At 44.5% G+C, this 27,586-nt stretch overlaps 6 protein-coding genes across 9 annotated transcripts; 4 read left to right on the forward strand and 2 right to left on the reverse strand.

Annotated features, from left to right (window-relative positions):
- The first annotated feature begins 5,794 nt into the window (after positions 1-5,794).
- Positions 5,795-10,120, forward strand: LOC4340283 (cystathionine beta-lyase, chloroplastic). Of its 2 annotated transcripts, none has more exons than XM_015785911.3 (12): positions 5,795-6,100; positions 6,190-6,302; positions 7,455-7,525; positions 7,613-7,704; positions 7,806-7,893; positions 7,990-8,101; positions 8,229-8,325; positions 8,436-8,517; positions 8,879-8,999; positions 9,185-9,292; positions 9,443-9,545; positions 9,722-10,120. In XM_015785911.3, the coding sequence occupies exons 1-12, from the start codon at positions 5,833-5,835 to the stop codon at positions 9,895-9,897; spliced, it is 1,431 nt and encodes a 476-aa protein (XP_015641397.1). In that variant the 5' UTR covers positions 5,795-5,832; the 3' UTR covers positions 9,898-10,120. The 2 variants fall into 2 exon arrangements, with proteins under 2 accessions (XP_015641397.1, XP_015641398.1); XM_015785912.3 differs by having other exon boundaries at positions 8,882-8,999.
- Positions 10,121-10,864: 744 nt separating this feature from the next.
- LOC4340284 (cytochrome b-c1 complex subunit 8) lies at positions 10,865-13,040 on the forward strand. The gene is made up of 2 exons (NM_001421358.1): positions 10,865-11,147; positions 12,637-13,040. The coding sequence occupies exons 1-2, from the start codon at positions 10,978-10,980 to the stop codon at positions 12,683-12,685; spliced, it is 219 nt and encodes a 72-aa protein (NP_001408287.1). The 5' UTR covers positions 10,865-10,977; the 3' UTR covers positions 12,686-13,040.
- Positions 13,041-14,788: 1,748 nt separating this feature from the next.
- LOC4340285 (proteasome subunit alpha type-4-1) lies at positions 14,789-15,944 on the forward strand. The gene has a single exon (NM_001421359.1). The coding sequence runs from the start codon at positions 14,882-14,884 to the stop codon at positions 15,632-15,634; it is 753 nt and encodes a 250-aa protein (NP_001408288.1). The 5' UTR covers positions 14,789-14,881; the 3' UTR covers positions 15,635-15,944.
- A 788-nt stretch (positions 15,945-16,732) lies between these two features.
- Positions 16,733-19,422, reverse strand: LOC107278352 (probable glycosyltransferase At5g25310). Its single transcript, XM_026026269.2, has 4 exons — positions 19,135-19,422; positions 18,814-19,046; positions 18,363-18,723; positions 16,733-17,798 (listed from the first exon to the last, which is right to left on the reverse strand). Exons 1-4 carry the CDS (start codon positions 19,285-19,287, stop codon positions 17,073-17,075), a joined length of 1,473 nt encoding a protein of 490 aa, XP_025882054.1. The 5' UTR covers positions 19,288-19,422; the 3' UTR covers positions 16,733-17,072.
- Positions 19,423-19,933: 511 nt separating this feature from the next.
- On the reverse strand, positions 19,934-22,969 carry LOC107276588 (uncharacterized). The gene is made up of 5 exons (XM_015787995.3): positions 22,084-22,969; positions 21,869-21,966; positions 21,670-21,781; positions 20,542-20,594; positions 19,934-20,420 (listed from the first exon to the last, which is right to left on the reverse strand). Exons 1-5 carry the CDS (start codon positions 22,919-22,921, stop codon positions 20,202-20,204), a joined length of 1,320 nt encoding a protein of 439 aa, XP_015643481.1. The 5' UTR covers positions 22,922-22,969; the 3' UTR covers positions 19,934-20,201.
- Positions 22,970-23,505: 536 nt separating this feature from the next.
- On the forward strand, positions 23,506-27,474 carry LOC4340286 (hydroxyproline O-galactosyltransferase HPGT3). Of its 3 annotated transcripts, XM_015787997.3 has the most exons (12): positions 23,506-23,743; positions 23,832-23,895; positions 23,985-24,034; positions 24,119-24,309; positions 24,493-24,553; positions 24,685-24,757; positions 25,090-25,213; positions 25,294-25,381; positions 25,816-25,866; positions 26,474-26,545; positions 27,039-27,151; positions 27,244-27,474. In XM_015787997.3, exons 1-12 carry the CDS (start codon positions 23,589-23,591, stop codon positions 27,264-27,266), a joined length of 1,065 nt encoding a protein of 354 aa, XP_015643483.1. In that variant the 5' UTR covers positions 23,506-23,588; the 3' UTR covers positions 27,267-27,474. The 3 variants fall into 3 exon arrangements, with proteins under 3 accessions (XP_015643483.1, XP_025882052.1, XP_015643482.1); XM_026026267.2 differs by lacking the exon at positions 26,474-26,545; XM_015787996.3 differs by lacking the exon at positions 27,244-27,474 and having other exon boundaries at positions 27,039-27,225.
- Positions 27,475-27,586: the final 112 nt, after the last annotated feature.

Genomic DNA, 27,586 nt, shown 5'->3' on the forward strand with positions numbered 1-27,586 from the left:
CTGAGGTTAGATGATAATAAAAATTTAGGAATCCAGTACTGAGACACACGACCAGAAGATCCAATAGGCATATATCCACGTGCAAAATCAATTTTAGAATTTTTAGAAAAATTCCTCCGAGGCCGGTCTGACCGAGGTACAGTGGCCGGTCTGACTGGGGGCCGGTCTGACCGCTCCTGTACTGCCGGTCTGACCGAGGCTGTTCAGCCGGTCTGACCGGTCGCCGGTCTGACTGCGGGACCCACTGCGGTCTGACCGGTTTCCTCGAGGGAAATCCCGATTTTTGCCACTTTGATTTTGCAAAAGCAATCTCTCTCTCCTTTTTCTGTTCATGAGCTAATCTGAAACAAAAACCAATATGTCCATCTTTTCCACAAAAAGAACAAATATATTTTTCACGTTGTTTAGACACATTGTTAGAATTAGAAGATTTAGCAACACAATTAGAAACATGAGGTTTTGCATGCACAACATTATATTTTGAAGAAGATGCATTCATAGTAGACATGATACCAGCAGATTTAAACACAATTTTATTATTATCATGTTTAATTAAAATCTCACCACTTCTAGCACCAACACATAACACAACAGGAGGATGTCTAGAATTATGAGCATAAGGATTAAAACCTAAACCATGGTTATGTGTGCTAACCTTTGATTGATCCAAAATCATGTTGAGGTTCTTTTTACCATCAGAAAATCTTAGCAAAGAATTTTTCAAATAAGAAACCTCTTTTTTCCAAATTAGCACAATTTTCACAATCTACCATGACACCTTTGCTTTTACGACATTTAGGGCAAGAAAGCACTTCATTGTTTTTCACAACATCTTCCATGTACTCAACACGACCTAAAGCATCTTTTAGTTTCATCTTATTCAAATTACACGTTGAGCAATCCAAAACATCATGAGGTTGTTTTAACTTTTTAGCAGAAATCATGCTAAACATCAAACTAGCATGAAAAGCAATTTGATATTTTTGCAACAACTTTTTGGTTAAAAACAACTCATCCAAAGTGCGTGTGTGCAAAGCAAAACTACAAGCAAGAGAAGATTTATTTTTCAAATCATGTGCAACATTAACATCTCTAATTTTTGAAATCTCATTCATTAAAACCTCACAATTTTCACAATCATCATCATTAGGAATAAAAGATTTTAACCTATCAATTTCAGATTTAAGAGATTCAATGATAAATTCTTGTTTTTTATACATCTTCTCACACTTTTTATTTTTTGCACTCAGAATATTAATAGCTTCCTCAAAAGCACTCACCTCATTATCTTCATACTCTGTGTCAGATTCACCACGCGCCATGAAGCAAATATCGGAGACGTTCTTTCCCTTGTCATCATCTCCACTTTCACCATCTACATCACTTAGTGGCTCGAAGGCGGCGCAAACTTGTTGAAAAGCCTTCCTAAGATTCTCCGTCTTCCTCCCTTGGATAGAACCCTTCGACTTGTTGTTGTTGGGCTTGTTGTTTGTTGGTCTTCTCACCATCTTTGTCTTCTCTTTTGCCTCTCCCAAGCTTAGGACAATGCGAACGAAGATGATCAATTGAACCATATTCAAAGCAACGATTTGAACCACCTCTTTTCCTGTTCCTGGCATTATTCATAGCTCGAGCAATACGGTTAGCAACCAAAGCCAAATCCTCCTCCTCGATTTGTTCGAGTTGATCATCGGATGTGGCATTAAAAACAGCAAGAAAAGACGACTTAGATGAAGAAGCATCAACATCCAAAGAAGAAGAAGAAGAAACCAAAGCACTTGATTTAGAATCAACTTTGCGAGAAAGAACATTCATCTCATGTGTTTTCAATTTAGTATAAAGTGAATCCAAAGTCAAAGTAGACATGTTAACAGACTCCTGAATAGATGTAACTTTCATCTCCCAAATAGACATGTCGAGACCATTCAAAAAGTGACGAGAAATCTCAAATTGTGGATAATTAGCATCATAAGAAGAATCAACAGATCTAAGATCACTTAAAATTTTATTAAACCTAGAAAGATAGTCATCCAAAGCTTCTTCAGGTTTCATCTCAAATTTAATGTACTCCTTTTTAAAAAGATCTCGACGAAGCTCTTTAATGTTATTTGTTCCTTGATGAAAATTACTCAAAGCAACCCAAATCTCATGAGCAGTTTGAAGATGAGCAACACGATCATAATCAGAACGAGAAATACCACTCAAAAGAATATTGCGAGCTTTGCAATTTTCTTCAAAAGCAGTTTTTCAGCAGCAGTATTAATAGCTTCAGGAATCACATAAGCATGAGAAACTTTTCTCCAAATATCATAATCTTCAGCCATAATATAAGATTGCATCCTACTACACCAATGAGAAAAATCCGTTCCATCGAAAACATGAGGCTTAGTTGAAAACCTAGCGGGAGTAGCCATGGCAAAAACTCTAGATCGATAAAAATCCAAAGAAGAAAACAAAGCTCTGATACCACTTGTAGGATCGAATCACAAGAACCAAACCAACCAGAGGAGGAGTGAATGGTTGGTATACCCAAAAACCGAAAACTTTTAGCGGAAATAAAAGTTACCCTCAATTTCGATGAGATCAGTCTGACCGACGTAGATTAGCCAGTTTGACCGAAGCGTAGCCGTTGGTCTGACCGGTGTTGATCTACCGGTCTAACCGTCGAGATCGCCTGCCGCTTGCTGTCGTCGCCGCCGGTCTGACCGCCGTGCTCCCGCCGGTCTGACCGCCGTTTGCTGCCGGTCTGACCGCCGGTAGATCACCGGTTAGACCGCCGAAACCTGGTAAACACAAATCGAAGAACTCTTAAAGTGGATGACGACTTTATTGATTCTCTCTGTGTTTACAAAGTGCACCAACAGCACTCCTTACAAAAATTTTGACTAAACTCGAAACCCTAACTCAAAACTCAACTCTATTGCTCTCTAAAGCGATACAGGGAAGCCTCACGCTCCCCCTCTATTTATACATGAGGTAGGCAGCCTAAAGCCACGAACCAAACTCATACTAGGAGTCCTAAACACCTTAGGAAACCCACTAGTACAAGAAAGAAACTTTACATAACCAATCGTACCAAATTTGGACTCATTCCAAATTTAACTCCGCATCCCATACGCACACAATAACTCCATCGTATGCCATATGAAATCTCCATCAACCACGTGCATCAACTCTTGCCTAAGTATCCCGCATGATCTTTGACCACCACGGACGTCGTCTTATTCCTAAGCCGACTCCGGTCCATCACCGCAAATACTCTCCCGAGACATCGAGTCACCTACACATGGAACAAACAAAGAAGCCATATTCCGAGACCAAGCTATCTCCAATTTGACTCATTAGCAACAAACTATAGTATTACATACGTATAGTATCCATCTAGAAGTCATAATCATGAAATAAACTCGGATATCCAAATAAACAACCCGAAACCGAAACCGACACAGTGTCGGCCGGCCAGACCGCGGGCTGGCCGGTCCGACCGCTCGATCACCGCCAGTCTGACCGGCTACCAGAGCCCGGTCTGACCGGTCACATAAAATGATAGAATCCTGCGATCACCTGTAAATCCAATCATCTCTAAAACCACTTCGTGAATAAATTCCAAATAACAAAACCAATAATCTCCAATGCCTAATTGTTCATCATAGAATAATAATCAAAAACACATTTGATTTTACAATCTACATATATACTAAGGTATTTCAAGTTTCGGTAGACTTTTGAACATGAGAGCTTCGGTTCATCAGTTGTAATATGGATTTATTCCATCCCAATCTGGACATTGTTATCACTTACCAGTTACCACAAAGGAAAACTTTCCTTCCTCAATGCATTCATTGAATCTGGACGAGATCCTATACTAATGCTTTGCACTTTTTACGCATCATACACAAATTATGTGATCCTTAGCTTTGGCGTCTCACTATCAGCAAAAAATTGTGTGAATGGTTTAGATCTATTAATCAAAACTCTAACGAATGGAAAGGTGTGGGGCCTAGCACCCTTCCTACAAAGACCCTGCAGTTATCGATAGTAGAAACGTGGAAGATCATTATTATAAAAAGAAGGTGCAGTCAGTATAATCGTCATTTAGCAGATGAAGCTCTTTTTCCTCCTTTTTTAGCTTTTCTGATGGAATATGAGCAATGTTAGTGCAATGAATGACCACGGATCGATCTAGTCGTGCAAAAATATAAATGATAAAGTTATTCATAATCATTGTATTAATAAAGTACCAAATTACCATTAATAATGAACGATTCAAATTATTTCTACTGTACCAGTAGCACACCGGAGCATTGCCAAATAAATATACCATAAAGTTTATACACTTTAAATATACAAACTACTCCTACACAAGTATGTTACACAACTATGTACATACAAATACGTTGTTTTTACTAAAAAATCAGCTAGCTATGCACATACAAATATGCTATGAAGCGAACTGCGCATGGTTTCGTTTGTTAGGGTCCTCAACTCATGTGGAAATGTGTGGCAGTCATAGTAAAAAAACCGGGCTGGGCCGGCAGTTGAACCGGGAAAATCGGAACCGGCGACCTTGGTGGCTCGGTTCAACAAAAAGACCGCCCCTGCAATCAAACCTGTAAAAAACAGTGAACCAGGCGGTTTTTATTAAAACCGATGAACTGGTAGAGGTTTTTTAAAAATCGAACCGATTTTTAATTTGTCCTAACAATATAGCATTATGAATCTATTATGTTACCACACTACATTTGTTTTTTTATGTTGTGGCCATATAATAATAGAAATACTAGTTTATTTATGCATATTTTCACCATTTTGTGATGATTCTATATTTAAAATAATGCAAATCAAATATAATATTAATAAAATAAAAAACCGGCGGTTTGACCGATGAACATGTGAACCGATGACCAGATCGGGGCGACCTTTGGTCCGTTTTTTTACTATGGTGGCAGTGAGTATGGTGTGTATGTATCCGACTTGTATTTTATGAAAAATAATAAGTTCTGTAAGAAACAAAAGTTATGAAGCAACCTCCTAATTTGAAAAGGGTAAATAAATTGTATGCACATAAATATACAATGCATTCACAGATCATAGAGATACGATCATTAATCGATTCAGTGGCAAATATACCAAAAAAAATCCCTACCTACAGAACTTTGCATATGGATAATGCATTGTAGGTGCTAGTCCAGATATACCATATTTATGAATGCACTAATTGGTTAACCCGCAAATACTACATACCCTGTTTTTTTTTTCTTTTTACTCTTTGATGAGAGAAATTGAGAACATTAATACAGTTTTCGAATTTCGATCTACATATCTGATCATTGTTTTTCAATCACACAATTTCAAAAAGAACATGCTTTTATAAATCTATAATTTCCGAGGACAAGGTAGCCGTGGTAACAACGACAAACCATGAAAATCAAAATAAAAAATATTAAAAAAAATCATTTTTTTGAAATTTTGTTTAAATTTGGTGAGATTACAGCCCGGGCACCGTTACTGCACCCGGGGTAACCGGCAAGCTCGGTATTATGAACCCTCAATCCTCAGTAATTCTGTATTAATTAATTATGATTTTTTTGGCGAAATGATGAGTCAAGATTATTATTTGGAGAAATGATGAATCAGAATTTTAAATACATTAAAAATGCTGATTCATCGTTGCGCAAAAACAAATCAGGTAACTAATTACCCGCATTGTATTTTGTATGTCAAATCCTAAAGATTTACAAAAGAATTAATTACCAGATCATTTTAAAATAAGCAGCGACATGACAGTGATACCAAACAAAATCCACTCCCGCTTCCGACACATCGCCAACCATGAGCGCCGCCGCCGCCGCCGCCGCCGCCGCCGCAATCCCCACCTCTCTCGGCCGCCTCTTCCACCTCCGCCCCACCCCGAACCCCTCCCGGAACCTTAGCGGCAGCTCAGCGCAACCCCTCCTCCGCCTCAGCTACCACCCACGCCTCACGCTCTCTCGCCGCATGGAGGCGCCGGCGGCGATCGCCGACTCCCACGGCGGCGGCGACCTGAGCGCGTCCGCGGTCGGCGCGGAGGCGCTGGGCGCCGTCGCCGCTCCGGATTTCGGTGGGTTTGTGGGGGGATTTTGTGGGATTTGGGGTTTTTGTTGTGGTTTTGGTGGAACTGATGAGTGGTGATTGCTTTTGGGGGTGTAGATGTGGAGATGAAGGAGCCTAGCGTGGCGACGATACTGACGAGCTTCGAGAACTCGTTCGATGGGTTCGGGTCTATGAGCACGCCGCTGTACCAGACGGCCACGTTTAAGCAGGTAATTAGGGATAGAAATGGTGGCAGCCAGTGAGGATTATACCTCCGCAACTGTTCTGTCAATGTAGTGATACACTTACAATTGCTGTTTTGTAATCGCATTGCTTGGCTGTACGGTTGCTTGGTATGCATGTTAATGCTTGTGATGAGGTTGCGGTAATGTCTTTTTTTTTTCGTGAACATGCAAAAAGGATTGCACGTCAATATATTAGACGAAGAGTTGCGGTAATGTCTGAATAGCTGATGATTCGTATTAGGTGGTGTGTAAGGATTCAACATTTTAGGATTCTAGTTTTCATTTTGAAATGTTTGGAGAAGGATATGGATAGTCAGTCAGGCAGTTATGGGGAAATTGGCAGCAGGCAACTGTTTTGAACTTATCTATTTTGGAAGACAAATCCAATTTCGTGGAAATGTGAATAGTTCAATGCACCTATTTGTTGATGTGTGCGAATGCTGGCCATACAAAATTGGTTTTCTGATTTTGTAGTTTTTTAGACCCTTTGAGTCCGTTGTAATTATCAAATTACGGCATCTTGATTTGTTTATTGTGCCATTTTGTCCTGGCTGTCCTTAAGCATACCACTGTAATGCAACTATTGAATGTTTGGATAGATAATCACATGAACTAGTGGATTTTCCCGCGCAAATTGCGCAGAGCTAGATTTCAGAAGCAAAATAGGATCCAATATGCAAATTTTAGCTTCTATTTCTATTGACACCATTGTACTTTATATACAATAGATTTTAAAGATAGAATTCTATTTCTTTCTATAGATATAATTGTTCTTAATACAATTATATCAATCAATCTCCACTGTTATGATTTGGACCCACCATGATCTAACAGTGTAAATATTTTTCTTTTTCTCCGTTTAATGTGTTAATTTTTGGGCCTCCAAAATGAACGTGGTGCTTTCTTTTTTATCTTTCTTGATAATGTAAATGATTCTTAATTGATCTAATGATCTCTATTCTCTAGTTATACAAGAATCATGACATGCAGCTAAGAATGATAAAAAGTGTGGGAATATCTGCAATTCAATTTGGTTGTGAAGAACTAAATTATACCTTTTAAGTTTATGGTGGTTCATAATTTGCACTTTGTCTTGTCTATTTCCAAGTACACTTACTCCTGCAAGTTAATTTGCAGCCTTCAGCAACCGATAATGGACCTTATGATTACACTAGAAGTGGTAACCCTACACGTGATGTTCTCCAAAGGTTAGGTCAATTTCTCATCCGTTTTTTACTCTGTGGTGAAAAAAAATGCATTTCTTGATTGTTTCATGATTTTGAGGACATATTCAGCCTTATGGCTAAGCTTGAGAAGGCGGATCAGGCATTCTGCTTCACCAGTGGGATGGCAGCACTAGCTGCAGTAACACACCTCCTTAAGTCTGGTATTGTTATGTTTTTTGCTGTTCCATATTTCTCATGTTCTTGCCATGGAATCCTGTATGCATTTGTGAATATAATTATTTGTCAAACCTATGATTCTCAGGACAAGAAATAGTTGCTGGAGAGGACATATATGGTGGCTCAGACCGTCTGCTCTCACAAGTTGCCCCGAGACATGGGATTGTAGTAAAGTTAGTGTTATCTCCATATTTTTAGTAAGATTATATTTTGTTGTTGCCTCTTTATTCTCACTTACAAGCGTTATATGATTTTTTTTCTTGTGACAGACGAATTGATACAACCAAAATTAGTGAGGTAACTTCTGCAATTGGGCCCTTGACTAAACTAGTATGGCTTGAAAGTCCCACCAATCCCCGTCTACAAATTACTGATATAAAGGTAAGATTTGGTCGATGTATGTGGTGGTCATGAAGCGTATATCTAGATTTTTATTTCATCCAGATGTTTTTCGCCTTGGTTTTAAGGTAGTATTCTTATTCCTTCCACTGTTTTTGTTGCTTCACAGAAAATAGCAGAGATAGCTCATTACCATGGTGCTCTTGTTTTAGTAGACAACAGCATCATGTCTCCTGTGCTCTCCCGTCCTCTAGAACTTGGAGCAGGTATATAATTGTATATTTACTTATCTAGAACAACAGGTTTCCATTTCAAGCATCCTTGCATCCCCATAGGACAACAGAGTTTCATCTATAATTCTCTTGTTCCTCTGCAGATATTGTTATGCACTCAGCAACCAAATTTATAGCTGGACATAGCGATCTTATGGCTGGAATTCTTGCGGTGAAGGGTGAAAGGTGTGCTCTAAATTCTTCATTCAACGATTATATTGACTCTTTTGCAATTTCTCCATTTCATCTATCCCATTTCATGTCTATAAGCTGTTCAATATTATGTTGGTGTCTGGTGGCAAACAGTACTTCAGTTCTCACTACCCTCCTTTTCTACTTTTCTTGAAATGGACCTCACTTTACACTTCTCCTATCTATTGCTGGTGGCATGAATAGGCATGAATATCCAGGGTGGATGCTAATGGGCAATTCCTTTCTCTTTTGTTTTTCTTGCTGAATACATCTACTCAATATTCCTTGAAGTTGGTAGACTTTTAAAAATTGAAGCTGATGGAAACTGTGATGTAATACCTGTTTCATTTGTCAGCAGCTTGGCTAAAGAGATTGCATTTCTACAAAATGCTGAAGGATCAGGTTTGGCACCATTTGATTGCTGGCTTTGTTTGAGAGGAATCAAAACCATGGCTTTGCGGGTGGAGAAGCAGCAGGTGTAACTTCTTTCATGTGCCATAACATGTATTTCAATATACATATCGAGTATCAACAAAATTTATAAGACTTTGTAGTCTGCCTTCTGTTAATTATATTTCTGTTTCCAAAATCCTTATGTTTACATATGCATTAATGTGATCTATTCAACTGAAGAGACGGACCACCCCTATATTATTGGCAGGCTAATGCTCAGAAGATTGCTGAATTTCTAGCTTCTCATCCAAGAGTAAAGAAAGTGAACTATGCAGGACTTCCTGATCATCCTGGACGATCTCTACACTATTCCCAGGTTGTTTTTTGGAGTAGTTTTCAAATTGCCTTACATTAAGTGGCTTTAGATAGTTATCTATTTAGGATATTTCCTTGGATTGACATCTTGGAACTGGATTCAGAACATCCTAATAACTTTTGATTGTAACATTTCCCTTTCCTTTTGCAGGCAAAGGGAGCGGGTTCAGTTCTCAGTTTCCTAACTGGTTCATTAGCTCTCTCAAAACATGTTGTTGAGACCACAAAGTACTTCAATGTAACAGTTAGCTTTGGTGAGCATTCAGACAAACCCATATTTCTGCTTCTCTCAATGTTCTGCTGTCATACATCATCAGGAGTCATTGTTTTTAAGAAACCATGATGAAACTGCGCCAATATAACCGATCCAGTCATTTCTTATCAAAGTTTTCAGTTCCTGCTTGCTAATCCAAATTAAAACTAAATGCAGGAAGTGTGAAATCGCTCATTAGCCTGCCATGCTTCATGTCACACGCCAGCATCCCTTCTGCGGTTCGCGAGGAGCGCGGCCTGACAGACGATCTAGTCAGGATATCGGTTGGAATTGAGGATGCCGACGACCTCATAGCGGATCTTGATCATGCTCTCCGGTCTGGTCCAGCTTAGAGCCTGTGAATTCTGTGCCCTTCCTGTTCGTTAGGGATGTAGATGTGGTCATGTGGGTGCTATCTGTGTGGGTGATTGATTCATTGGTCAACTCAATAAGCTGCTGTGTCATCGAGGGAATAAAGACAATCTATCCCAAATTTTTTAACACCATATGGTGACCAACTGACCATGATATGGTCTTAATCAATTGATATTTATAGAAGGTTTCTTTGAACTGCAATTTTGCAACCACTGACAGTGATGCAAGGATTGAAAGAACAGTGTTTGTACATACCATTGGATGTTAGCCTCTTACCTTGCACGCAACTTGTTTGTCTACATTGCATATTTGCATGTGAGCTTTGGTCAACCTTGTTGAGTTGTTTGTGAGGCAACAAGGGATTTCACAAATATGTTAACAATCCTAAGAAGTGAGAACTCTAATGCTAGGTTTGGAATACAAGAACTATGCAGAAATTCATAGGGAACTGACTGTAATTCCCACGCGAATCAATGCCAAGTTCCAAGTGGTAAGGTGTCTTAGGTGACCAAGTTTATGAAAAAAGATAGCAACATTCTAAACATATTCAATAGTAGGTATAATTAAATTAATTTGGTGTTTTTCTATAAACTTGGTTAAACTTGAGGATGTTTAACTCAAGACAAAAACAAAACACCTTACATTTTAAAAATGATTTCGAAAAACTAATATAATTCTTTTTCCCAGTGAACAATCATGCTACCAAACCGCATCTGCACAGTTAGGTCTACCAGTATCGTTTATCAAGGTCTTCAGAGTTCACATCTACGATTTGGTTGCTTGCATTCTCGCCATGGTAGAGATTATAATTCGCTCTTCTGAAATTTACTCAAAAAATCGCTGTGTAATTGGGCCGGGCCCAAGAGGCCAAGTTTGTGATTGGGCCAAAGCCCAATACCCCAACACACGACGACTTCTATCCATCCTATATACCGAACCCTAGCTGACGAACAATCCAGAAGCCCATCGATCGATCGGCGTGTAGAGGTGATCGGAGGCGAGCGCACCGGAGCACACCACCGAGGCGGCGGCGGCGGCGGCGAGGGAGGGAGAGGAAGATGGGGAAGACGCCGGTGCGGATGAAGGCGGTGGTGTACGCGCTGTCGCCGTTCCAGCAGAAGGTGATGCCGGGGCTGTGGAAGGACATCACCACCAAGATCCACCACAAGGTCTCCGAGAACTGGATCTCCGCCACGCTCCTCCTCGCCCCCATCGTCGGCACCTACGAGTACGCCTCCCCCATCCTCTTCCCTCCACTCCCCCCTCCTCTCGCGCGCATGCGGTTTCGGCGGATCTGGGCGGATCTAGGGTTGTTAGGCATGGTTAGCTTCGGTGGCTCTGGTTGGATCGGTCTTCTCGTTGCGGTTTCGGTTGATTCGTTAGGTCTGCGATGCGGGGATGAGTTTCTCTGTATTTGCTCCCATTTCGTCGGAATTATTGTGCAGATTTCGCGTGAATTGATGCGTGTCAACGTTGCATCGGGTTGTCATTTGACTCGGGAAACGCGTGCCCCGTCGATCCAATTAGGTTAGGCAGAATTTGGAGCAGTGGACTCGCTGCAAATTATTTGCTGTGAGGTTATATTTGTATTTGTTCTCACAACGATTTTGCTGTTTCAATCGAGAGTTCCAGACCCAAATTGATTTGGTATTCTGTATGGTCATGATGCTGATCCAATCATGTTAGCTAAGTACTTCTCTTGTACTGTATTATTTAGTTGAATTTGCCTCTAATATTGATTGGCTTTGTTACTGTTTCCAAACTGAATGTTTTGAGCGCCACATATAGCTTTTGTACTCACATGTCTCCTGGAGAATCTATGCCCAAGCTTGAGATATGCAAAACTAGATTATGTCTTCGGATGAATGCCTGAATGATCAGTTAGCCTATTATACTATTTTTTTCCAACATGGATTTTTCAGTGATTTAGCTTTATGTGAACTTGTTAAACTGCATGTTACAGCTTGTTGGCGTTGTGAGCTCACTATGTGTCGAAGCCTGAAGAAATACCATCTGAATGTTGTTTGTTTACCTTGTACCATAGGATTTTTGGGAAGTTGTCTTAAGTAGATGCAATATGCTATGTTTTGACCATTGATGCAGCTTATCATATAGTCTCCATGGTTCTTAGTACTGATGAGTTACCTTTTTTTTTTTTTTGCCTGGCAGTTATAGGCATGCTTGTTTTTCCTAATATCAGGAAACCCTCACCTCGGATTGTGAATTATTGAAAACAATGAGCCTAACGATTGAAATGTTTTTTGAGAACTTGAATTGAAAAGAGGAGTTGGGTTGGCAGGGCTGGCCTCTTAAGTTCCTAGTGCTGCCTAGGTACTCCAAGAGATTAGCAACATATTACATGCTAAACAATATAGCACTAAAATAGTAACACAAGAGCACTCTAGCCGCCTATTGCACCATCTAATTGCTAAACACGGTGGCTACCTGGCGCCTGCTAACTTTTAGAACACTGAGTCGCTGACAGCATTCACTCTTTTTGCCTTTCGTGAGGGAAATGCAAGTAGGCCTTCTTTTCAATCCAAGGATGGAGGAACATGGTGGAGTGTGTATACTGCTGGTTCACGTTGTAAACAATTGATGACTTCCTTTTGTGTTTCTTTGTGTGCAGTAACACTGTTTCCTTGACATTGATGACTATCAGTTTTCTTGACAGCATCACAAACAATATAACCTGGTCTATTTTGATGGCTATGCAGGTACGCAATGTACTACAAGGAGCAGGAGAAGCTATCCCACAGATACTAAATGTGAAGCATGCAGAGATTGCCACAACTTTTGGAATTTTTATGATCTAAAATTATCCAAGAATGATATAACATTTTTGGTTCAGTTATAGTTGTCCATGTACTGTTTTCCATCGTTCCATGCATCTCCAGTATGTATGACTTGCAAACTTATTTTTGCGGCTTGCTACATATGGTGGCATTCCCTGTCACTGAAGCAATTGTTTAATAAAGCAAATTAACTGTTTATCCGGATGTTTGACTCATCTGTTAGGTGCACAACATATCTGCTGCCATCTCATTATCAAAGTTAGGAAAAGTTATATTTGTTTATGTCAGGAAATAGCTTTCTATGAGGAACAATTGATTCGCTGAGCAATTCTAGAGTTGTTCGCTCTGTTTTCAGGTCTCGGTGTGAGGTTCATTTTTGCATTTCACGTGCGGTTAATGTGCTTTTGGTGTGTCAAATCTCGTCACTAGTTTATCTTAAAACAAACATCATTTTTTTTTTGTCCATCTGCTTGATCTCTCCTGGAGGCTGGAGCTTCGTTATCTTCATCATGGGGAAATTTCTGTTGCTGCCTCGTTTATTCTCTTGGGGAATAAGTTCATCTAAGGTCCCTTAACTTGTCAACGAATCCGATTTTCGTCCTTCAACCACAAAACCAGATACAACGGGTCCCTCAACTATCAAAACCGGTGCAGATTAGGTCCCTCGGCGGTTTTGAAGGCGGTTTTGGCTGACATGGCACCTACGTGGGGTCTTGATCTGACGTGGCGCTTACGTGGCAATTCGATCCGGAAAAATATAAAGCTCGTGGGACCCACATGTCAGTTTCACATAGAAATTAAAAAAAATGGTGGGGCCCACGTGGGCTCCACATGTCATCCTCACCCCTCTTCTTCCTCCTCTCTCCCCATCTCCCCTCTCTTCATCTCTCTCTTTCCTCACTGACCGGTGGAGTGGGGCGGCCGGCGGAGCGGAGCAGGTTCGCGGGCAGAGCGGCGGTGGCGGCATATCACCCTCACTCCCCTCTTCTTCCACCTCTCAACCTTTTTGTCGGTGGGGAGCCGGCGCGGTGACTAGGCATCGGCGGCGCGCCGGAACACAAGGCAACGGCGGCATGGAGGAGGGTGGTGCCGTTGGCGCGGCAAGGGAGGTGCTGGCGACGATGGGGGCGGTGGGAGAGGAGGAGAGCGTCGGCAGCGCGGGAAAGGGCGACGAGCGAGGGAGGAGTTGAGCGGGCGGGCGGCGGGAGAGCGAGAGAGGGCGACAGGCGGCAAGGGAGGAGCTGAGCGGCGGCGCGCAGCGGGAGAGAAGCTGGGCGGCGGTGGTGACCGCCGCCGAGGAGGGCGTCGCAACGGGCGGCTGCCAGCTGCCGTCAGGGAGAAGGTGCAGTTCCCCGCTTCTTGCCACCGCCGCTCCGGCTGCCACCGCTCCGCCTGCCCCGCTCCGCTCTGCCCGCGGCCCGCCGCCGCCCTGCTCCGCTCCGGCCGCCCCGCTCCGGCCGCCGCCGCTCCGCCCGCGGACCTGCTCCGCTTTGGCCGCCCCGTCCTTCACCCGCTCTAGTCGCCGCCGCCCCGCTCCACCGGTCAGTGAGGAAAGAGAGGGGATATTGGGAGAGAGGAGGAAGATGAGGGGTGAGGATGACATGTGGGGCCCACGTGGGCCCCACCATTTTTTATTAATTTCAATGTGAAACTGACATGTGGGTCCCACGAGCTTTATATTTTTCCGGATCGAATTGCCACGTAAGCGCCACGTCAATGCCACGTCAGATCGAGACCAAGTCAAACTAGCCACGTAGGTGCCACGTCAGCCAAAACAGCCTTTAAAACCGCCGAGGGACCTAATCTGCACCGGTTTTGATAGTTGAGGGACCTGTTGTATCTAGTTTTGCGGTTGAAGGACGAAAATCGGATTCGTTGACAAGTTAAGAGACCTTAGATGAACTTATTCCTTCTCTTGGCCCTCACGATAATGGGCCGATTTGGCAGGCCCTGCTGGCATGGTACAATCTCTGGGCCTGGCCCATTTTCAGAGTCAGACGGCCCATCTGGGCTGTCGTTTTTCTACTTGGACCCCTGAAGAAATCATTTTTTAACCTTTGCAACCTACAACCTCCTCACATCTCAACTGAATTAGTAATAGTAGATCTCTCGCCGTCGCCGCCTCCGCCTCCGCCGCCGGAATCCCCAGCAACAACCCGCCGCCGCGATGTCTCGCCGGTACGACAGCCGCACGACGATCTTCTCGCCGGAGGGGCGGCTCTACCAGGTGGAGTACGCGATGGAGGCGATCGGGAACGCAGGGTCGGCCCTGGGCGTCCTGGCGGCCGACGGCGTGGTCCTCGTCGGCGAGAAGAAGGTCACCTCCAAGCTCCTCCAGACCTCGCGCTCCGCCGAGAAGATGTACAAGATCGACTCCCACCTCGCCTGCGCCGTCGCCGGGATCATGTCGGACGCCAACATCCTCCTCAACACGGCGCGCCTCCACGCCCAGCGCTACGCCCTCTCCTACCAGGAGCCCATCCCCGTCGAGCAGCTCGTCCAATCCCTCTGCGACACCAAGCAGGGGTACACCCAGTTCGGCGGCCTCCGCCCCTTCGGCGTCTCCTTCCTCTTCGCCGGCTGGGACAAGCACCATGGCTTCCAGCTCTACATGAGCGACCCCTCCGGCAACTACAGCGGCTGGAAGGCCGCCGCCGTCGGGGCCAACAGCCAGGCGGCGCAGTCCATGCTCAAGCAGGACTACCGCGACGGGATGACACGGGAGGAGGCCGTCGCCCTCGCCCTCAAGGTGCTTAGCAAGACCATGGATTCGACCAGCTTGACCGCCGAGAAGCTGGAGCTCGCCGAGGTGTTCTTGCAGCCCGGCACCGGGGAGGTGCAGTACCAGGTGTGCTCGCCTGAGGCGATGGGGAAGCTGCTCGCCAAGGCCGGCCTCTCGCAGCCGGCGCCTGAGGCTTGATCTACTGAGATGGTTTGCTTCTTGTTCTCGCAATTCGGTTGGTGTTTAATCCATGTGATGGTAAACAGTTGATGAATTTAGTATAAATTTTCTTTTAAGAGTTGCCATCAGCTATGGTTTGAAATCAATCCAGATTGTTGTGTGTTATCGTCCTATTTCTTATCAGCAAGAACCCTTCTTAGTGATTATATGGTTATATTGAGTATATTTATAGAGCCCAAATACCTTGGACATATCCAATTCAGTATGCAGCTTTTGACAGAAACACAAATGGCTAATCTTTGTGTATTGGGATATGGTGTATTTCTCTATCCCTAGAATTTATTGGTTCGAGTTGTGATCCTGATAGAGTTCACCATTATAGTTTGGCAGAATTGCTGACAGTGGTTTCCAACCATGGTTCAATTTGAGAATCAACCCAAATTGCCGTGTAATTTTTCTATCTAGTATTAGCAAGATAACCTGCAACTGTTATACAGTGGAAGTGTCGAACTACCATTGATATATCATATTCAGCATTTAGATTACCTAGAAAAAGATGATTGTTGTTTTGTAGAATTGTCTATATCACAATAGGCTGAAGATTTATAGGTTTGAATTGACTGGCCAAATTGTTGGGCTTACTGTATTAGCTGCCACTGGTTTTCCATCCGGTAACCCAGTGAATCAAGAACACTATTATGGAGAGATGAGAAGGTGGTGAGCTGCTGAAATAGCAAGCAATCTTCCAGCACCATCTATCTAGTTCTTCAGATTAGCAAAGTCAGCCTTGTCAATACTGTGAATCTGGGTATCATAGTTAGGCTAGAAGGCTAGAACCGTCATGTCCTATTTCACAGCATAAGATGACCACACAATCCCTCCGAGAACAGATGTTTGGGGGATCGGATGAGAAGGCAAAAAGACTGGAACTTGCAGATTTCAGGACAAGAGGAGTTTCCCCTTGTGTTTGATGGAATTTCCTGATTTCAATACCTTTTATACATTATATGTGCTGTTACTGTGGTTTGCGCTAACCATCCTTGGCTCCTTTCTGATTTGGTACATTCCCTACAATGATAACTGAAGACATTTGCATTTGGTATAGGAGATGCTTACTGATGAACCTCTTTTGAGCCGTGTTACATTCTGTCAAGTTCAACATAATCTTGTGTTTTTGTACATCTTATACTCTTTTATCTACTCCCTCTTATATTTCTACCAGTAAGGGGGTTACCAATATGGTTTGTGGAAGTTTTCAGACACTTCGTGGTCAAAATGATTTACAGGAGTATACCAAGTTTTTTTCTTCTGAACTCTGAGATGTGAAAGCCAAGAAACATGTTAAGAACTAGTTAATGAAGTTGTATTCAGTAAAAATGGAGTGCTAATGCAACTGATAATTCTAGACCTATATTTTTTCATGGCATTTTTACTTTGGTTACTGATCATGAGATTGTTAGTGACTGTTCAGCCTAAGGTTGAGCCTCCTGAGCCAGACAGAGTGCAGGATCATGTGGAACATGTCGAGCCTCTCCGGCGGCTGGTGCAGCATGAAATGGCGCTTCACCAGCCGCACGCCGTCGCGGAGGCGCTCCACCTCCGGTGCCGGGATCCGCTCCAGCAGCTCCCTCAGCCTCGGCACATCGGCGACCGCCACCGCCACCGAGAACGCCTCCCACCGCAGCACGTCGGCGAACGGCGGCGCGTACCCGTCGGCGACTACCACCGGCACGCACCCGGCGTGGATCGCCTCCACCACCCGCGGGCTCGCCACCTCGTGCCCGCTCGGGCACAGGCAGAACCTGCTCCGCCGCATGTACCAGTAGTACGGGTTGCCGCCCTCGCCGCCGGCGTCGGTGTCGCCGTCGCCGGAGACGGAGACGGGGATGGAGGGGAGGTCGTACTCGTAGACGGGGAAGACGGCCGGGTCGCGGCCTTTCCAGTGGCGGAGGAGGAGGTCGCGGACGTGGCCGTGCCGGCCGCCGGCGAAGAATGCCAGGAACGGCCGTGGCGGCGGCGGCGCCGGGGACAGGAGCTCCGGCGGCATGTCGCCGTCGTAGAGGTTGATCTCCGGGATGCTGACGTCCTTGTCCGGCCGGAATCCCTCCGACGTGTTGGCGTTGCACAGCGCGCGGATGGCGTTCGCGTACAGCTCCGGGTGCCCCCTCGACGCGTGCGGACCCTACGCACGCACGTGCAACATAAAATTCGGTTTGAAAATTTCGAAATTCGGAGAATTTTGTGCCCCCGATATGACATTATTTCGAGGGAAGTTCTTTTATTTTTGAACTTGGCAGATCTTTTTTTCAAATTTGAAATGTTCACGGATGAAAATTTCCAGAATTTCGGATCTTTCGATGCCCCCTCATTTCATTCTATTTTTCTTTCCACACTACTCCCTCCGTTCGAAAAAAACTCAATTTTTGGGTTTCCATGTCTAACGTTTGACCGTCCGTTTTATTTAAAAAAATATTAAAAAATTAAAAAGATAAGTCATGAATAAAATATTATTCATGTTTTATTATCTAACAATAATAAAAATACTAATAAAAAAATTTCATATAAAACGGACGATCAAACGTTGGACGCGGAAAGTCGGAAACCCAGAAATTGAGTCTCGTTGAACGGAGGGAGTATGTACTGAATTTATTATTTGCACTCGTTTCGAAATTTGTATGGAAATCATTTGGTGTTGGGAAAATATTTTTCTCTGAAAAAATAAGGGAAAAAAATGATTTGTACTTGCCCAGTCGTGGCAGGAGAGCATGAAGTGGTCGGCGCCGGCGGATCGGTTCCAGAAGCGGTGGCGGGAGGCGACGACGGCGACGTAGTCGGCGACGATGGCGCGGAGCGGCGAGAGGTCGTACGACAGCGGCCGGTACGCGAGCTGCACCATCTGCGACACGCTCAGCGGCAGGAATAAGGCGTGCGCGCGCGCCGGGTCCCACGTCCGTACGCCGCCGAGCGGCGGCGCCATGAGCTCGAGCTCCTCGATGAAGCGGCCCTCGACGGCGTAGATGTTCTTGCACGGGCCCTCGTGCGCGATCGGCGGCTCGCCTTCCTCGTACACGTACACCTTGAACCGCCTCTCCATCTCCACGTAGCTCCTGCTTCCCCCTCACCGGAGAGAACACGGCGGCGTACATGTCAGCGAGTCGCCGTCGCCGGCGTACGGACAGATTTCAGTTATGTACTACCTGTAGAACGCCGCCGGGTTGCGGTAGACGCGCTCCAGGCGAGCGTGGTCCGCGTCGCCGAAGAAGCTCAGCCACTTCGCCGAGCTGACGTTGCTGCTGCTTCGTCCCTCGCCGCCGGCGAGATCACCATGTCGACGCCGCCGCGCCGCCCGGCGTATCGCTGCTCGCGCCGCGTCGAGCTCCCGCTCCACGGTCGGCGACGCCGCCCTCGCCATCGCCATCCGGGCCCTCTCCTGATGACACACGAAAAAAAAAAGACAAGCACAAAGCTCATCACACTAACGTACTCTCCACCATGGCGTACACGAAAACCACACGCACCGCGGCGAGACCATTCGACAGCCGACGCGCCGGAGAAGAGGAGGAAGAACGGCCGCGACCCGCGCCGGCGACGGACAAGAAGCCGGCGATGGCCGCGGCGGCGGCGAGGGCGAGGATGATCAGGCACTTCTTCACGCTGAGCCGAGGCGCCATCTCCGTCGATCGCCGCCGAGGATGCACGGCGCCGGCGGCGCCGCGGCGGAGCTCGACAAGGATACCGGATCAAGGCGGCGTGCATAGCATATGCGGTTCAGCAAGCGGGATGAAGTTAGCAGGGAAGCAGGTGACTCACAGGATGTTGGGTTTAAGTTGCAAGTAACTAGATTGTTCACCCAATTCTTTCACCCAAACCTTGCCTAAAAAAGACACAAATATTAGAGAATGACATAATATCAAATAATTAGAAGGGGTGAAGCTTCGAACCCAAGTCGTCTAGCCCACCACACCTCGTGGAGCTAGCCGAAAGACCCCTGGGAGTTTCTCCACCCAAACCTTGCCTAACAAATTCACTACCAAATTTTGATATGTTAACAAACTAACCATCACCTTACCAATTCCATCGTACTAAAATATGGTAGTTCTGAAACTTTCCTCAAACAAAAACACTAACAAAATTTGGAAGACATCAAGCTAAATACATCCAGCTACTAAAATTTAGCAATGTAAAACTTACCAAAATTTGATATTGTCAAAATTTGGTAATGTTAGAATTGGTAACAAAATAAACAAGCTCTCTACATTGATGGCCCTTGATAAGTTACCATGAGACAAAAAGGTGAGTAGAAGTAAAGTACACGAGTGAATCAACAAAAAATTAGTATTTGAGATCACGAATCATCGTCAGTAGATCAGGAGCATTCTTAGTATTTCAAACATTTTTCTTCTATAAAATATGATCCGTAAAACGCAACCTTGATTGTTGGTATTATTTGCTCAGCTCCAAAATAAAACACAGTTACTCCCAGTGACCAGGAGACCAATCTACACTTATCCTGGGCTTCTAATCTATCTATCGGTTTCTGGTCACGAAATCCAAATCAACGGGAAGAAAAATCTACCATTAGATCTTATGCCTTCATTTTTCTCTTCATCTTTCTCTTGGCTTTGGTCTTGCCGCTGCTGCTTCTCTTGCTCTTGTAATCTGGAGGCTTGTACTCCGGCACATCACGAAGTCCCAGTTTTGACAAAACAAGGCAGTATGAATCCCAGTCGGTTCTGCGCAAGTATTTGAGGTATTTCTTCCTCCTTTGCACCATCTCTTGAAGTCCCTTTCTGGAATGCTTGTCCTGAATTACACGTCAAGTTCACATATTACTTTCACTTCACCAGAAGAAAATCAGGCGAGCCCGGCAAATTCTATGGCAAGGTAAACCGTGATGCTGTATGAAAATGGTCATGTAAGATCACCTTCTTATGCAGAGTAGTTGACAAATGCTTGATTTTTGTGGTAAGTTGTGCCACTGCAAAACATAGACGGGCATCAATTGCAGATATACAAGCCTAAAATATGTACTTACAAGCCAGAAAGGTGGAAGGGAAGAGGAAATTTTACATAAAGTCATAAACATGCATGGAGATAAAAGCTCATCTAAAGCCTTGCTGACAGAGTTTCCCTTTTTCTGAAACCAATTACAACAAAGGAAGTTTTTCTGGGTAAAAAAGAGAAGGAATGTGAAATCTTAAAGAGATGCAATTGTCCTAGTGTGTTGCTTTGGTCGTATGCCTGAACTTTTCAAGCCAATGTAAACACCTCAAAGTCACATGCAATTACCGAGCAAATCTATCTATTATGGAAGCATCATAAAAAATCATGAACCTGAACTTTCTTTGAATCAAGAAAAACTATATTACAGATTGGGAGCTAAAAAGAAGCTTGGAAAAGAGAACTTCAAATTTAGAGGACAAGATTAGCTAGTTTGGATATAAAGCCAAATCTTAACTAAACTCGTAATAACTAAACCACTGGGTTCAGGGTTTTAAAACGTGACGTGCATATTACATAGCTTATTCACACACTCAACACTCAACATAACATACCCAAGCGTGGAACATGACTTAGATGGTGACTAAATAAATGGCAGCAGAAGTTTGCAACAAAAAGTTCAAAAATTGTCAAACAGAAATGGCCTAAATATCAGTATTAACAAATAACTCTTATTGCACGACATCTTCAATACACAAAATTGAGCCTTAAAACTACCCCTACTGTAAAAGTATACACCACGTTGTCATTTCTCATGGGGAACAAATACACGTCAAAAGAAACTTACTCATAAACTTGCAGCAGTCAACACATATGAGTGCAATACATGTCAAAAGAAACTTACTCATAAATTTGCACCAGTTAACACATATCAGTGCTTTACCGTGTACCTTTTAAGTAATGAATTTTAATAGATAGCAAGTGAGTGTTTGATATGAGAACAAATTCTCACGTAAGACCATAAAGACCTGAACATGATCACATATAAAGCTCCTCATAACTAAGATGTCAGTTTCTCACAACTCTATGGTTACAGAAGAAACAAAAAATACCTTGAACCCGTGCAGAACCACAGTCATTCTCAGACATTTTGAACTCATCCCTTACACTCTGGAGCTCCTGCTTCATCTTCTCCGCTGATGACATATGATCGGGATGGAAGTACTGCAAAGATCCAACTGACAATTCTCAACACCACATCATCCAATCTAAACAACAAAATGCATCAAATGCACAACACTTCCAGCTCACCCTCTCCACCAACTCCTGTTGCGGTTTCCCCAGCAAGTACGCCGGTGTGGCCTGAGAGCCAAAGGCCATCAAAGCCGACATACTCTGTGCTGCAGCCACTAGCAAACCAAATGTAACCACAGCATCATCAGTAACAAAAAGGTTATCCATCAGTTTCATCAGGCATTCACCAATGGCGACTAAACAAGAACAGCAAAATCACGATGTATCATTACAGTTGTTCGTCTTCAGATCTTTGGTCTGCAGCGTCACGATCGCATCCCGCAGCACGTCGGTGCCCAGCCCGGACTGCAGAGCCCTTTCCTCCCTGTCCATCTCTCGCAGCTTCTTGAGTCGCCGGCTCAGCTCCTCCACGGAGAACCACTCCTTCCCATCCTTACCCACCGGTGGCCGCAGTTCACTGAGCTTCTTGCCGAGCTCATTGTCGCTGTACAACCGGATGAACTGCTGCTCCTCCACTTTGCCGTCACGGCCTCTCCTCGCCTCCCCCCTCGTTTCCCTCCCGAACACCGACTCCGGCAGCGGCTTCCCGTCGTGTCTCTGCCGCGAGGAGAGGATGGAGCTCCAGTCCGGCGAACTGGCGGTGGCGCCGGGGAGGGGCACCGCCGACGCCGTGGGGCTCGTTCCCAGGTTCTTGTTCAAGCTCTCGCGGAGCGCGCTGAAGGGAAAGGCGTCCGCTCCGGTGGCGCGGCTGGTCGGAGGGGCGGGCCTGGCGCGGAAGACGTCGGCGAAGGAGGGGCTGGGGTTCGCGGCGGCGGCGGAGGTCGCGCCGGATGAGGGATGGGGGTTGCGGAAGAGGTGGAGGCTGCGGCGGACATCGTCGGGCGGCGGTGATTCGGGGATGCGGCGCGGCGGGGAGGAGGGAGGGGTGGCGTTGAGGTGGCCGCGGATTTCGGCGAAGTGGGAGGAGAGCTTGGTGGTGCGCTGATCGGCGGATGCGGGGTCGGACGTCGGAGGCGGGAACATACCCTCGCCGGAGGAAGAGGAGAAGGCGCGCGGGAGGAGGGTTTTGTGGCCGCGGTGGATGCGGCGGCGGAGGAGGAGGAGCGCCATTGCCGGCGGCGAGGTCGAGTGAACTGAGAAGGTGACGGAAAACTCGCGGGCTTCGTGTGGTTGGTTTCGTAGGGCATTCGGCGAGTTGGGCCTCAACGGGCTAGCCCAAACGGCGCAGGCTTCGGCTTAATTCGGCCCAAATTAGCGAACAGCGTAGAATTTTGACAATAAGTCTATTTTGTCCTTTTGACTACAAAACCGGATATAACATCTATTCCATCTAAACCAGTGCAAGTCGATTCTTTTGCGGATAAGTCTATTTTTGTCTGATAACGTCTCTCCCATCTTCGAAAACCAGTGCAAATTGACTATTTTGGGGGTTTAGGAAGTGGTTTATGTTGATGTGCACCGGCTTTTGAAGCGGAGACATTATACCCGGTTTTGCGGTTGAGGAGGGTGATTCACTCAAAAGCATGACAGGGAGACAAATTAGACTTACTCCAATTTTCTCTGATTTCGGCCCAATTTTGCGTATGGCGTGGGATTTGGGGCTGAATTCGGCCCGTTTTTATCTCCTTCGCAAAAATGGAGTTGAATTTGGGCCGAATTCGTCGTCTTCTTGTCGGCCTACGAGTGGTGGAGGCGAGCTGCAGTGTGTCCGAAGCTTTTCTTCTCTACCAGCGGCAGCGGCGGCTGGTAGGGAGGAGGAGATCGCCACCAGATCGCCATGGAGACGCTGGCGAGCGCCATGCGGCGGGAGAACCGCCGCTTCAAGCCCCCCTCCTCCTCCTCCGCCTCCGCCTCCGCCGCCCTCTCCTCGGGGAGGGTCCCCCTCGTCATGGCCTTCCTCTCCTGCCTCGCGTGGCTCTACGTCGCCGGCCGGTACGTACGCGCGCCCGCGCGCTCAGATCCGGGGGGAATTTCCGTGGAGTTTTCTGATTGTTTCGTTGATTGGATTTTTTTTTTGCAGGCTGTGGCAGGACGCGCAGACGCGGATGATCCTGTCTGGTCTCCTCGAGAAGAGCTCCGGCAATGTGCGGATCTCTCCCCCTCTCCACCCACTTCTCGTTTTTTTTTTCCGCTTGATTTGTCAGTTCGTGTGATGGTATCGCCTAAATTGCAGCTTCCGAAGGTGCTGTCGGTGGAGGACAAGCTGAGGAATCTAGGATGCATGTAATTCCCCCCTCTCTCTCTCTGAAGAGGAATTCAGAATTCAGAATTTTAGTTGCTGATTTGAAATGGGTTGTTTGGTGGCAGTGGAATTGGGAGGAAGATTGCGGAGGCAGAAATGGACCTTACAAAGGCGAAGAGCGAGGGGTATCTGTGGGGGAATGGAACTGCTACTGGTAGTTCTGACAAGAAGAAGCTCCTTGCTGTTATTGGAGTTTACACTGGTTTTGGTTCCCGGCTCAAGAGGAACACCTTCCGTGGCTCATGGATGCCGAGAGGTTCGCTGTTCTTGCTCTTTTAGTTTCCAGTTTACGGCGATAAAATGTGTGCGCCCTGATAACATTTGGTTGGAATGCAGCTTCATTTTTTTTTCTAATAGCTATTGCTGATGCAAACTATGTTACTTATAAGGTTTCAACTACAGGAGTATAATTGTTCTTTTACCTCACTGTAAATTTCAGGTGATGCTCTGAAGAAGCTTGAGGAGAAGGGTGTGGTCATTCGTTTTGTCATTGGTCGGAGGTTTTATTCTGGATCCATATCTCTTATATGTAGCATCTCTAGCACCTTAGACAATCATTCGCCCCATATCATTCTCAGGCTTTTCTTCATGTTTAGTTTTCCTACTGAAATTGTTCTGTTTGGTCCTTCAGTGCAAATCGAGGTGATAGCTTGGACCGCAACATCGATGATGAAAATCGTCGGACGAAAGATTTCTTGATTCTTGTAAGGATCTAATAACATTTAATATCATTTTTCCAATTTGTCCTTCACAAAAAATTAGTACTGTAGTACATGCAGAAGACTTTTGGCTTTGCTTGGTTGTTTTCTGGCATGGAAGACTATCTTACATTCTCGTCCGTATTGGGCCTTCAATTCAGTACCTATTTTAAGTTATCTCACTGTCCTGATTCATCTAAATGTCGGTTTTTAATTTGACATTTGGATATACAGCTTAGATCAAAACCATTTTTGTGACATTGTCAAATCTTGAACAAACTGCTTGCACTTTATGGAGAACAGAATGTGACATAAATAGTCAATAAATTGTCACACAGGAAAGTCATGAGGAAGCTGCAGAGGAGTTACCAAGCAAAGTTAAGTTTTTCTTCAGTGCAGCAATTGAAGCTTGGGACGCAGAGTTCTATGTGAAAGTCGATGACAACATTAACCTTGACCTGGGTAATTCCTTTTCTGTTGAAACATTACACCTATGGCTTATTTCGGCTTAATGTTTTGACTCATTACAATCTATATATTAGCTGGATTAATTGAGATGCTTGAAGCCCGTCGAGGTAGCCAAGGACTGTACATGGGTTGCATGAAATCAGGAGGTGTTGTAAGTGAAGAGTATGTGCTTTCATTCCCATCATCAGTAGGTTTTTATTTATTTAGATTTTAGACAACATGCATGGCATATGTTAACACCAACTAGACCATCCATTTCATAAGAGGTACCATTTGTTTTCCTTGCGGATCCATTTAGCAGTGATGCTTCCATGCTGACATCCTTCCATCTTTGAAAGCTATGTAAATGTAGTGGAATGCATTGAGCATCTGAAACGTTTGGTCCAATCAAGGAATCATAGCTTTTGAATTGCTTAGTCCCATTATTTACCTTAGGTGCTACCATTGCTTGATATCGAGAAAACATGTACCTTGCACACTCTTAATTGCATTGCATCATTTATATATTCAGGGATAATATTTCATTCAGTACATTGGATTGCTTTGCCCTTTGTTAACCCGTCATTGAAGCCACTTGATACCAACTTCAATTTCAGGGGTCAACAATGGTATGAACCTGAATGGTGGAAGTTTGGAGATTCAAAAACGTGAGTAAACTAACATATTCAAGGTCCTTGCCATTTGTCTATTATCCTAATATTCATCTTAGTGTTGGGTGATTAGCAATAATTCTGTGTCTAGTGGTGTTCTTACATGTTTTATGGGCATTATTAATGAAGCACCGATCTCATGTTCTTTCTTAGTATTTGGATTTCTGAGTCTAATGCTACATTGAGGCTACAAACATTTCAACCTCCTGATAGTGAGTTTCAGCCTTCAATGCAAACCTAAGAATGATTTTTTTTTTCATATTACCAACTACTCGTATAACCTTGCATGGCTTGCAGCGGATGATGTCATTATAACTACTTTTTCATGCTAATAGCGGTTTCTCCTTGATTCACAAATGGTTTACGAGTCTTAAAGATCTGGTGAAGCCCATCTGTTTTATATTTAGACTTAATTTGCATTGTGCTTGTAATTTCTATTTGTTTGGTGAAGGAATACGCCTAGTTTAAATAGATGTGTTTCCTGGGTGATACTAGTATCTATGAGAAGTGTTCTCTGCTGTTTCTTCAGCGTTTTCATTCTCTGGCTCCTTCAACTTTCTAGTATATCACTTTTTTTCCGTTCACTGTGATTTTTAATTCTCAGGTATTTTCGCCATGCTTCCGGTGCTTTGTTTATCCTCTCTAACAATTTGGCACGCTACATTAACATAAACAGGTAAGTGGTGCGCATCCACCTGTTTTATCTTTGAGTCATGCTAAGCTAAACCAGTTTTGGTGACCAACCAGGCCCCTCTGAGCAATTGCAGTGCATCAGTTCAATTAATACAGAATAAATGTTGCAATTAGGATGATGTTTTCTTGGTGGTCAAACGACAAATTAGTTTTTTGTTACATGAGTCTTCTCCTGTATATGTGATTTACAGAAAACAGGCTATATTCGCTGGATTTCATATAAGTTACTAATACTGTCTTTAGCATTTATGAATTAATAACCGGCCACTGAAATGCTGTTCTGACTAACTGATATATAAATGTTAGCCATCTGCCATCTATTTGATGGTCTTGATGATGCAGGAACACTGTCCAGATGTTCTTTGTCAATAATCAATAATACAACAGTAACCAATTGATATCTCTAGTCAATATAGGAGTATATGCAGTCAAAATTTGACCGAAATTTGAGCAATTTGTTTCTCTTCGATATGCAGTGCATCGCTACAGAGCTATGCCCATGATGACATATCAGTAGGTTCATGGATGATGGGGCTGAATACTACTTATGTTGATGACGACCGTTTGTGCTGCGGCAGTTCTAGACAAGGTAAAAGCTCGCCTCCTGAATCCATTATCCTACCCTGGACAATTCATGGCGGTACTTCTATGCTAATGCTGTAATTCTGCTGCCGTATGCAGAGAAAGTATGTTCCCACGCATGAGTTAGCAGCACGCATGGTTATGACGGTGGTGTCCTGATGAAGAGGTGACGCTGTATATTTTGCCATTTTGTATACACCAAGCGGCTTCTGGAATGAAAAATAGATACATCATTTCAAACGCTGCTTTATCCGATCAGTATACTTAAATACAAGTGTAGGGGAACTAGTTGACAAAAACTATAAAAGCGCTGAGCTTATTTTTGGTGGAGCTTCCTGTTTGACATATTTGTCGAAAGTCGAAACCAAATTCAGGGTGATAGATGAACTTCTGTTCGAAGTTTAGGGGATATACTGGCCTTCTCTTCTCCAACTTTTTTTCT

This window comes from Oryza sativa, chromosome 6, assembly GCF_034140825.1.
Source record: "Oryza sativa Japonica Group chromosome 6, ASM3414082v1".
NCBI lineage: Eukaryota > Viridiplantae > Streptophyta > Magnoliopsida > Poales > Poaceae > Oryza > Oryza sativa.

What these genes read in the sequence shown, in the direction of transcription:
- LOC4340283 (XM_015785911.3), top strand. Translation starts at nt 5,833, where the DNA reads ATGAGCGCCGCCGCCGCCGCCGCCGCCGCCGCCGCAATCCCCACCTCT. An exon ending in CGTCGCCGCTCCGGATTTCG is followed by an intron (nt 6,101 to 6,189) that starts GTGGGTTTGTGG and finishes TTGGGGGTGTAG; the next exon opens with ATGTGGAGATGAAGGAGCCT. An exon ending in TGCGGGTGGAGAAGCAGCAG is followed by an intron (nt 9,000 to 9,184) that starts GTGTAACTTCTT and finishes TATTATTGGCAG; the next exon opens with GCTAATGCTCAGAAGATTGC.
- LOC4340284 (NM_001421358.1), top strand. Translation starts at nt 10,978, where the DNA reads ATGGGGAAGACGCCGGTGCGGATGAAGGCGGTGGTGTACGCGCTGTCG. An exon ending in CCCATCGTCGGCACCTACGA is followed by an intron (nt 11,148 to 12,636) that starts GTACGCCTCCCC and finishes ATGGCTATGCAG; the next exon opens with GTACGCAATGTACTACAAGG.
- LOC4340285 (NM_001421359.1), top strand. Translation starts at nt 14,882, where the DNA reads ATGTCTCGCCGGTACGACAGCCGCACGACGATCTTCTCGCCGGAGGGG.
- LOC107278352 (XM_026026269.2), bottom strand. Translation starts at nt 19,287, where the DNA reads ATGGCGCCTCGGCTCAGCGTGAAGAAGTGCCTGATCATCCTCGCCCTC. An exon ending in TGTCGAATGGTCTCGCCGCG is followed by an intron (nt 19,047 to 19,134) that starts GTGCGTGTGGTT and finishes GTGTGTCATCAG; the next exon opens with GAGAGGGCCCGGATGGCGAT. An exon ending in AACCCGGCGGCGTTCTACAG is followed by an intron (nt 18,724 to 18,813) that starts GTAGTACATAAC and finishes AGGGGGAAGCAG; the next exon opens with GAGCTACGTGGAGATGGAGA.
- LOC107276588 (XM_015787995.3), bottom strand. Translation starts at nt 22,921, where the DNA reads ATGGCGCTCCTCCTCCTCCGCCGCCGCATCCACCGCGGCCACAAAACC. An exon ending in AGATCTGAAGACGAACAACT is followed by an intron (nt 21,967 to 22,083) that starts GTAATGATACAT and finishes TTGGTTTGCTAG; the next exon opens with TGGCTGCAGCACAGAGTATG. An exon ending in AACAGGAGTTGGTGGAGAGG is followed by an intron (nt 21,782 to 21,868) that starts GTGAGCTGGAAG and finishes GGATCTTTGCAG; the next exon opens with TACTTCCATCCCGATCATAT.
- LOC4340286 (XM_015787996.3), top strand. Translation starts at nt 23,589, where the DNA reads ATGGAGACGCTGGCGAGCGCCATGCGGCGGGAGAACCGCCGCTTCAAG. An exon ending in AAGTTTGGAGATTCAAAAAC is followed by an intron (nt 25,867 to 26,473) that starts GTGAGTAAACTA and finishes TTTAATTCTCAG; the next exon opens with GTATTTTCGCCATGCTTCCG. An exon ending in CGCTACATTAACATAAACAG is followed by an intron (nt 26,546 to 27,038) that starts GTAAGTGGTGCG and finishes TTCGATATGCAG; the next exon opens with TGCATCGCTACAGAGCTATG.